Raw genomic sequence first — 11,168 nt, 5'->3', positions numbered from 1 at the left:
GAAGATCGGCATTGTTTATAATAGCGGAACATTTGTAAACAACCATTGATTGTGCTGAGTCTGAGGTGAAGATCTGTTGCAAGGGCATTATCACCAAACCAGGTATTCCTTCGTGGCAAAATAACACCTTAAACAGTTTAGAGTGAGTGGGTAAGTTGTATATATCGGTTAGTAAGGCACCTGAAGTTTTCTGTCACCATGCAACCCGCGTCAAGTTGCCAGTGACTCAACTTGGGCATAAGGCGATGTCAAGCGAGTGTACAGTAACACGAGGATCCTATTTAAGGTAGATCTACTTAGATTACTTCCTGTTAATGATAAGGAAATTAGGAGGTCACTGATATACTCTCACTTTACTCACATCAAAAAGAAAACCATGTGATCAAACATGTTTATAGGTGTTTTTTAGGTAAAATAGTGTTTATTATTTTGTGTATAGGCTTTTCATATATTACATAGCAAAGTTTTTATTATTTTTGGGTAACATGGTTTCTGTAATAAGCTTTCACAAACAAGCCAGTATGCATTGTCAATAGTTAATATTGTCAGCTTCTTTTGCCACATTTAAACTTTGTTGTGTATATAAATGTATTTAAAGTTTAGAGTAAAATTTTATCTTAGGGGTCTTCAGAAATAACAAATGGGTTCTGGAAAGATGCATAAGAATGGACTTTTTACAATTATTAAAAGTGATATAGATCAGTTCTGTGTGATTTAGAGCTTTTTCTTATTTTTCAATAATGTACAAATGATATTGAGTATTATTATTGATATTAGGGGAAGGTAGGTGAATTAATGGTTGAAATCAACAGAATTAATGGAAACTTAACTGTACCTCCCATAAGTAGCTAACATTTGTGTTGGTTCCACACTTTTCTTAATGTTTGGTTCTTTTGGGGTCTGTATGGTAAGACTGATTGCTAGGGAGTGCCGCCGCTAACACCTGAGTACCTTATGTTTGTTTACGTGTTCACAGTTATGATGCTTAAATCATGGATGTGTCTTACTTTGGAAATTAGTACAACTATCAGTTTTCAGGTGATGTTAGGTGTAGTTTTCATGCATACTGTTGATTTTTACAGTTTAACTTACTTTTTCATTAATTGATACTAGAAAGTCTTTGATCTTCATAGCTATCGCTTCATGGAGTTTTTTGTTATTGTAAGCTGTAAAGTGATGCAGTCAAACGTGTAGTGCCAATCTAAATCGCTTCTTTGAAGTGTACAAAGTTCACTGAAAAGTTTCTCTTAAATCGTAAGTTATTTCTGAGGTATTCCTATAATAAGATTTTATAGCAATTGGGTGATTGTTTGTGCTAAATATTGAGTTAAGCTGCACCACAAATTTAGCTTTAAAATGTACTTGATTTAATTTTACAATGCAATGGAAGTGCAGTGTGTTGGTAATATAATCAGAAGGAGAGCAGGAGTTGGAGTATTGTGTCTAGGAATTTAATCAATGGTACCACTGTTTTAATTGCTAACAACACAAAAACTATGTGAATGACTTATTTACTGTTTTTACATTTAAAGTAGGGGTGTGGGGAGAAAATGTATAACATGATTCATTTTACAGACCTTTATTGTTTTGCAGTTATGAAATAGACATTAATGAGTGTCATTGGCACACATACATACCTATACATTTCAACATATACATACACAGACATATACATTTATACACATGTACATATTCATACTTGCTGCCTTCATCCATTCCAGTTGCCACCCTGCCACACTTTAAATGGTACCCATCTATTCTCATGCTCATGCACGTGGTAGCGCTAGGGAAAGACAACAAAGGCCACATTCGTTCACACTCAGTCTCTAGCTGTCATGTGTAATGCACCAAAACCATAGCTCCCTTTCCACATCCAGGCCCCACAAAACTTCCCATGGTTTACCCCAGACACTTCACATGACCTGGTTCAGTCCATTGACAGCACATCGACCCCGGTATACCACATCATTCCAATTCACTCTATTCCTTGCACACCTTTCACCCTCCTGTATGTTCAGGCTCCGATTGCTCAAAATCTTTTTCACTCCATCCTTCCACCTTCAGTTTGGTCTCCCACTTCTCTTTCCCTCCACTTCAGATACATATATATCCTCTTTGTCAATCTTTCCTCACTCATTCTTTCAATGTGACTAAACCATTTCGATACACCCTCTTCTGCTCTCTCAACCACACTTTTTATTACCACACATCTCTCTTACCCTTTCATTACTTACTCAGTCAAACCTCTTCACACCACATATTTTCCTCAAATGTTTCAGTTCCAACACATCCACTCTTCCCCATGCAACCTTATCTGTAGCCCATGCTTTGCAACCATATAACATTGTTGGAACCACCATTCCTTCAAACATACCCATTTTTGCTATGTTGCTATGTTCTGAAATTTCTACAAAACTTGTGCACCTTATTACAATGAAAGTAATGGATTTAATGTACTTCTGTTTTAATTTTTTTCATTGTCATATGAATGTCTTTGAAAGTTTAAGGTTAAATACTTTTTAAAACAACTTGAAAGGGAAATGAAAAGTTTGGTAGACACTAAGGAGTGTAAATTATAAAATAAGAAAACTGCGTCAGATCACGTTCCTTATGTCTTACTTTGATATTCTTACACTATGTTATCAATGCAAAACAAATTCACTCATATTGTGAAGCTATTTCTGTGGTGTAGCTAAAGTGAGCTTGACTGTAATTTGTTCTAGATTTGCAGGAATATAACCACAGGCACCATTGAAAATGTTATTTGATGTGCTCATAGTAGCTCAGTTTTACACATGAAAAATTTACTTTTGAATTTTAGAAATACAATTAACAAGTAAATGACTTGAAAGGAGGCAGGGCATTATAGAGACTTACAAGTACTGTACTTACAAAAAAAGATTTGAAAGGCAGGGCTAGCATCATCTGTTTTGTGGTATTTAAAAGACTGATTTGATATTACTTCAAAAACAAAAGTTACTTCTTATAACTACTTATCTAAGATGAAGTTTTTAAGATAAACACAAAATCAGTGATGCAACACAGAATCAGTGATGTCTGAAACAAGAATCAAAGTGGTTTGTTGTACAGTATCGATATGGGAAGAAGTTTTTTTGGTATCTCATATCATCAGTTATATTTGAGACCAACCCTTTTCATGGAAAAGTGCTATTTACTACAGAAAAGCTAGTCTTTCTCTTTTTTTTTTGCCATGTTCATTCAGTTCATTTCACTGACTGAATAGTAAGCCTTTAGAATGAGTGCATGTATAGTAAATGAATTTAGGAGGTTCATTGCATTGTTTGATACCAAACTGATTAGCTCAGACAGAGAGGCTTTTATTTCTGTACTAGTGAAGTAGCCTGTATAAATGTGTGTGTATTTATCAGTGCCATAATCCCATGGTGATGACAGCCAGAAATTTGGAACTGTGCATTCACACTAAGGAAACCTCAGGGGTGGTCATCTGATTGTGATTTTTTTTTTCAATTTTGTGAAAAAAGGTATTTTATTAAATAGAGAAATGTCGAAGATAGGTTTAGGAAAAATTTGATTATTGATCTCAGCCCGGGCAAAGCCGGGTACTTTGGCTAGTTCTTAATGATTTCTCTTGGGCAATTCAGACCATGAGCTACAACAGAGGCCGAGGGTTCGGTTTTGGAGGCTTCTCATTTGCAAAGAAACAAGAGGCAATTCCACCCCCACCCAATGCTACCCTAAGCAAGCATGGTTACCATACAATGACGGCCATTAGCCAGAATGCAATATCTGGAACTTGTGGATATGGTCAGCCACGCAAGAGACCTAGGGATGAGGATGAGTGAGTCTTTGAATTGAGTTTTGCTTCATGATAAGTGAATCAAAAGTGCTATATTTTTTCTATATTGTACATTGAATAGGTTATGTAATTATCTTGATATGCATATATGTGACTACTTTGCATTTGATACATTGTCTTTATACTGTGTTTTCTTTCATTCATATACTCTTTGATTTAGGCACTAAACTAGTACACTCTCATAATGGGAATTGACAAAAATGATTAGGGCAGACTTACTGAATTTATGTAAAGGCTTTAGTCTGTGTGGGAGTATGAACCTCAGTTTAAGGCATTTTAATCAAGATGCATGATTTTAAAGTGAAACTGATAGGGCTGTTTTAGGATAGGCATCTTATCTGGTTACTTATGTAAAAGACAATTTATTAAGAGTGTGGTTTTCCTTACCTCAGATGTGATTTTGAACATTGCTCAAACTCAAAACTTACGTGAATGTAGAATTTGTATTTATGAGTGAATGAAATTAAAACGTTAGAGTGCAGTATATTCAGTTCTGCTGATTTAGAGTTCCTTTGTGGATGAGTGGGTACAGTGTTGACTAGAAATTTCTTTAGTCTTATAGCTGACCAGTTCTTTTACTTTTTGAGTAGAAAGTTCATCAGTCTCTTGGGGTATTTCATACATAAACATAATACTTTAAAACATAAACATTAGAAAATTCCTTCATAGTAAAATCAACTTTGCCTCTCCACAGACTTTGATACAACAAGTTTATAGATTAGTTGAAAGATATGAAAATTTGTTTTTAAGTATCTTGAATGTCTTTATCAATGAATGGCAGGGTAACACATGCAGAACCTTCTCCACACATTACTTGATATAGTTAATTGTGCAGATTCGTTTTTTGGAAACTCCTCTCTTCATCCTTAACCTTTGGTTTTCCTTTGTAACTTCCCAATTGCATTTCAGAATTCTTTTTACATGTCTGTTTTTTTTTCTGTTAATCCATCTTTTGATTTGACAATAATTTCCTTCATAAAACCTTATCTTCTTCATTCATCCTTTTTTCCAATTCTCTTCTCTTTCCTGGTTGTACATCATCTTAGAAGTCTCTCTGATGTTATACCTCTGTGACATGGATTACAGTGCTCCCAGGAAATCCTGTCACCCATGATGGCTTACATTTTCTTGCCTCAGGAGAAAGCCCTATTAGCACTTGCACATGTGAGAGTTAAAACAATTTGAAGTTGCATGGAGTCTGTGTATGTCATACATATTCTATTGTTATGGACTGATCAAAAGTTATAAATTCCATGATTTACTTGATTATACTATATTTTCAGTTGATTTTGTTAGTTTCCTCATGTATTTACCCATAGCTGATGTATGGAGCTAGAACTAGTACATCACACATTTATAAGTAAATCCATTTATATGTTCCATACTTTAATTTGTTGGCTAGGTTTAAAAAGTTTGATTGGATTTTGATTAAATGACATTATGCATGTTATTCATTCATGAATTTGTATATGAAATGTATTTATAAGATAGAGCTGAATTGTCTCATTCCTTAACATATTTCTCACACTTACCTTTATAAAAATGTGTTGAACTTAACCAAATTTGGTAAGATTACTATGTCTTTCTTCAAGGTTGATGATAGAGTATGCAACATGTTTCATGGTCATACTCTAATTTGAGGTACATATACAGTATGAATGTAAATATGACATAGGTGACATAGAACAAACTTAATAATAGTGCCAAAATTGGACAAAAACTAACACAGTTTTGCACAGGTATATATCTTCCTTTAAAGTTATTATTTTTTATTATACTTAATCGGTTTCCCAGTTCAGTGAGATAGTGCAAGGAAACAGATGAAGAATGGCCTAACCCCTCATATGCACATGTATATACATAAACGCCCATACACGCACATATACCTACATGTAGATTTCAACGTATACATACATATACATACTCATACATATACATATGTACACATGTACATATTCATACTTCCTGCTTGCATCCATTCCAGTCACCACCCTGCCACACAGGAAACAGCAATCCCCCCCTCCCCAGTGAGGTAGTGCCAGGAAAAGACAAAAAAACACATTCGTTCACACTCAGTCTCTAGCTGTCATGTATGATGCACTGAAACCACAACTCCCTTTCCACATCCTGGCCCCAAAGACCTTTCCATGGTTTATCCCAGACACTTCACATGCTCTGGTTCAATCCATTGACAGCATGTCGACCCTGGTATACCACATTGTCCCAATTCACTCTATTCCTTGCACGCCTTTCATCCTCCTGTATGTTCAGGCCCCGGTCGCTCAAAATCTTTTTCACTCCATCCTTCCACCTCCAAATTGGTCTCCTGCTTCTCCTTGTTCCCTCCACCTCTGACATTTATCCTCTTTGTCAATCTTTCCTCACTCATTCTCTCATGTGTCCAAACCATTTCAACACACCTTCTTCTGCTCTCTCAACCACACTTTTTTTTATTACCACACATTCCTCTTACCCTTTCATTACTTACTTGATCAAACCACCTCACGCCACATATTGTCCTCAAATGTTCCAGTTCCAACACATCCACCCTCATCTGCACAACCCTATCTATAGCCCATGCCTCGCTACCATATAACATTGTTGGAACCACTGTTTCTTCAAACATACCCATTTTTGCTCTTCCTGTAAAGTACCAATATATAATTGTTTTGGACTTAAACCAAATTTAATAAAGCTACTTGCACATGGATCTCAAACTAGAGTATGATCACAGGCTATGCTATATCCTGTTGAATTTTTATGAGTCTTGCTGAGATTGCTTTTTTTCCCTCAAGATTATTTTTAGACTACTGATATTGCATTAAGGGGTAATTGGGACTTGATATGTACAGTGAAACAGTTTATAGAATGTCATTACCATTTTTCACCCACAGATAGAGATATGTGAACATGTGAGGGAGCAGTTGCCCATTGTAGGGTTAAGATACTATTTTACCCCCAATAAATGAGCTTTGTCAATGAGGATTCATCTTTATTGATCAATATAAAACTTTCAAGGCCAGCAGATGCTTGTTTATAGGATTTACTAATCGGTTTGTGGTGTCATTACTTTCACTTTTGGCCTACAGAAGGTTGTAAGGGTATCGTTGGCTTTTTTTTTTACAACATGAACTGAGTTGTTTGTTTTATCTTGGGAGTTAGTGTACCCCAAGACAGTACCTGGTAGCGACAAGATTTTGTCTTGATGGTAGAGTGTTTTTCAGTCTTTTACATTAAACTAGCAGTTGTAAGAATGAATATTCAACTGATGACATTGAAAATGTCAGCAATATTCTGTAAGAAAATGTTTAACCAGATTGTCTTTATTTGAAGGATACATAATGGCAAGTGTCACTTCAATTCTGGATTCCTAGATGCAGAATATTTTGACTTGAAACAAGTTGCAAGAAAAAAAAATTAATCTTTTTCTTGGAAGATGCCTGACATCTGAGAGAACCATTTTATCAATAGAAGATGGAACAGATTTTCAAGAGATGCAACATCAGAGAAACCAGAGGCCATAACAAAAAAAGCGGGTAAAAAGCTAGTTAAAAAGGATTGTTTTTAATGCAAGATTCCAGTTTTGACTTTAGTCAACTCATCTTGTGTTTGTAAAACTTCCTTAACTCTTGTTTTAACTGCTTTTGATGTTCATAAAAATGTCTCTTTATTGATATTATATATTATTTGACCATTCATTCTAGATTTTTCTGAGAAAAATCTGATCATAGGTTTTACAGATTTTTAGTCACTGGGTATAGAAAGGATGAACTCCAGGCATTTATGAACTATCTGTGGAGTCTACACATGAACAAAGGGTCCCAGCACTGAGTCTAGTTCCCTAACTTTTCACTGTCATATTCTTCTTGGACATGTTTTATGCTGTCACCCAGTGTGATTACTGTCGTAGATTTATAAGTTTTGGCTCTCAACGACTGAGGAACTTCTTTGAGATACTTGGTCAGGTTGTTCTTCAGTGTGAATATGTACATTAAGAGCTGAAATATTTAGCAAAGTTAAGGAATCCCATTCCTTTAACTGCATGGGCCTCTCAAACCATGGCAGCAAAAGAGACAGTTAGTGCAAGGTTATTTTATGTTTGTTCTGGTTTTCCTTGTTATGTTTATGATTATCTGATTAGATATTAGTTTATGTGTCAGGTAAAAACTTACTGAAGAGAATTATGAAAAAAAAATATGGTAATAGTATGTATGGTATTACAAATTTACAACATGAACAAGCACATTGAACTTTTATTTGTTTTTTCAGGCTCCTTTAAGCCTTTATTGATAAGGCACATTCTTGTTAGATCAGTAAGTTTGTTCTTCTTTTGCAGCCAGAGCTGTCTTCCAAAGCCCATAATATAAGGATAATGGCTTCTAATTTGGCATTTTTAAGGAAACTCTTATTTATTAAGGTTAACAGAAAGGATCTTTGGTATTTGACAAATGCTTTTATTCACTGTTTTGATCTCTGCTAGGGCCAAACTCCAGGAGCGTCCTTCCCCTCTTTCCTTTAAAAAACAAGCAAACACAAAAAAATCCAGTTAGTAACAGGCCCAAGGCATAGTCACCAACTGTCAATGAATGAATAAAGGTGAGAGGTCACTCCATGCCACCTCACCTCAGTGCCTTGACTTCATCTGGTCAGAGGGTTTGCTTAATGGTCAATGAGTCGTATAAATGAGTATCTGCAGGACTCACATATGTCATGATGGTTAAAGGGTTGATGCCTCATGGATACATCTCATTTTAGGGGTAAAATGGTGTAATCCCCCACTAAACAAGTGCTCTTTTCAGATGATCATAGGAGTTTTTCTTTAGTAGAGAAATGGTTTTTCATCCTTCAGACATTACATTTTGGCAATTATGATTAAAATTTTATTTCCAGCAACATCTTCAGAGCTACTGATATCCTAAAATTGACAGGTATTTTGATGATGAAGATGAAAGCTTTGATGGAGCATATCAACCTGCCCCAGGCAGCCCTGGGCCACAGAGAAAGGATACCTCAGACTCTGATGAGGATCCATTGGATGCCTTTATGGCAGGCATTGAACAGGAGGTGCAGTATTTATTTTTTTTCCTTTAGTAAGTTGCAAGGGGAGATGCACTTGAATCCACTGACATAGTGATCCTGCTGCCATTGAGCTATATGAACAAGTGAAACTTGCCTTGCTCATCATAGCATGTAAGGATGTTTCATATATATTTTTTTATTATTATTATTCTACTTAATTGCCATTTCCTGCATCAGCAAGGCAGCACCAGGAAACAGATGAAAAATGGCCCATCCACTCATATGCACACATATGTACATAAATGCCCACGCCTTGCAACCATATAATATTGTTGCAACTACTATTCCTTAAAACATACCCATTTTTGCTCTCTGAGATAAGCTTCTCTCTTTCCACACATTTTTCATCGCTCCCATTGAACCTTTGTCCCCTCCCCAACCCTATGACTCACTTCCACTTCTATGGTTCCATGGTTTCATTCGCTGCTAAGCCCATTCCAAGATATCTGAAACACTTCACTTCCTCCAATTTCTCATAGATATGCATATAAGAAGTTATATATTTGTTTATTCATATATGATTAATTCTTTCTTTGTTCAATCCTGGTGTTATTTCACTAGTGCAGCAAATAGTAGTCAAGTATGACCAAATATGTAGAATGTGTGAAAAGAGAGGACATTATCTCTAAGAGCAAAAATGAGTATGTTTGAAGGAATAGTAGTTCCAACAATATTATATGGTTGCGAGGCATGGGCTATAGATAGGGTTGTATGGAGGAGAGTGGATGTGTTGGGAGATGAAATGTTTGAGGAAAATATGTGGTTTGAGGTGATTTGATTAAGTAATGAAAGGATAAGAGAGACTTGTGGTGATAAAAAGTGTGGTTGAGAGATCAGAAGAGGATGTGTTGAAATGGTTTGAACATATGGAGAGAATGAGTGTGGAAAGGTTGACAAAGAAGATATATATGTCATAGGTGGAGGAATAAGGAGAAATGGGAGACCAAATTGGAAGTGGAAGGATGGAGTGAAAAAGATTTTGAGTAATTAGAGCCTGAACATGCAGGAGGAGGAGAGGCATCCAAGGAATAGAGTGAATTGGAACAGTGTGGTATAACAGGGTGGATTTGCTGTCAGTGGACTGAACCAGGGCATGTGAAACGTCTGGGGTAAACCATGGAAAGGTCTGTGGGGCCTGGATGTGGAAAGGGAGCTGTGGTTTCGGTGCATTACACATGATAGCTAGAGACTGAGTGTGAACGAATGTGGCCATTTTTGTCTGTTTTCCTGATGCTACCTTGCTGAAGCAAGGGATAGCAATTCTGTTTCCTGTGGGGCGGGGTAGCATCGGGAATTGACTGATGGCAAGCAAGTATGAATATATGTGCATATATGTATGTGTTGATATGTATATGTATGTATATGGGTGTTTATGTATATATATGTGCATGTGAGTAGATGGGCCATTCTTTGTCTGTCTCCTGGCGCTACCTTGCTGAAGTGGGAAACAGTGATCAACGGTGATAAAGTTGATATAAACTTCTTATGTTAAAGGAAAGACATGCTTATGAGAGACTTAAGGAGTGCTTTGATAAGAACTGAAGTTAGTTAAAGTTATTATAGATGTAGGTAATGTTTCAGTGTGATTAGAGTTATTCCATACATTGAGATTAAAGTGATGATTATTACAATTAAAATGAGGAAAGATACAAGGTGTGGTTGGGTAATGAATTGTTTAAAAGTGGTGATGAAATAGCAGTTGAATGAATTTGAAAAAATGACAACATGGATAAGTGGTTTTGTATGGAATTGGATGAAGGCTGCATTTGTCCCAGTATATAAAGGGAGAAAATGCTATTGTAAAAACACAGAGCGGGATGAACCTTCTCAGCATAGTTAGTAGGATATACATAATGTGGTTGGTTTCTTGATTTTTTAGAAAAGATTACTAGACCTTTTTTAGATGAGGAACAAGGAAGATGAAGATGAAATGCAATAGTACAGATCTTATTTTAGCCCATGAATCAAGGTTGTGAAGGAGAGGAAAAGTGTACAGGTATGGCACTTATTTTAAAAACTTTGTGGCACAGTGAATAGAAAATTACTTGGAGTTGTTTTGATGCTTGTGATACATGGAAAGCTGCAGAATGTTGTTAAGAGTTTGTAAAGTGAAAGTGATGCTTGTGTTAGAGTGAATGGTGGTATGAATAGTATAAAATGATCTACAGGTTGGTATTAGGATTTTTGTTAAAGTACCCTATAGTGTTAAATTTTTATGGTTGTGACTTTGATTCAGGTGATGGTTTGGATA

The 11,168-nt window shown here is 36.0% G+C and overlaps 1 protein-coding gene across 3 annotated transcripts in view; it reads left to right on the top strand.

Moving 5' to 3' along the window:
* LOC139745970 (ATP-dependent RNA helicase DDX42) overlaps nt 1–11,168 on the top strand; it is a 37,937-nt gene continuing 26,769 nt past the window's right edge. The window contains exons 1-3 of one of the 3 annotated variants that reach the window (XM_071656709.1): nt 1–102; nt 3,624–3,820; nt 8,767–8,902. In XM_071656709.1, the coding sequence (XP_071512810.1) occupies nt 3,627–3,820; nt 8,767–8,902 (330 nt within the window). In that variant the 5' untranslated portion in view covers nt 1–102; nt 3,624–3,626. Of the gene's footprint in view, nt 287–3,623; nt 3,821–8,766; nt 8,903–11,168 lie in introns of all 3 variants that reach the window. The other 2 variants (XM_071656710.1, XM_071656711.1) reach the window with 2 other exon arrangements.

Source organism: Panulirus ornatus, chromosome 63 (assembly GCF_036320965.1).
Source record: "Panulirus ornatus isolate Po-2019 chromosome 63, ASM3632096v1, whole genome shotgun sequence".
Classification (NCBI taxonomy): Eukaryota; Metazoa; Arthropoda; class Malacostraca; order Decapoda; family Palinuridae; genus Panulirus; species Panulirus ornatus.
The sequence above is the reverse complement of the archived record's forward strand: the minus strand, read 5'-3'. Positions and strand labels throughout refer to the sequence as shown.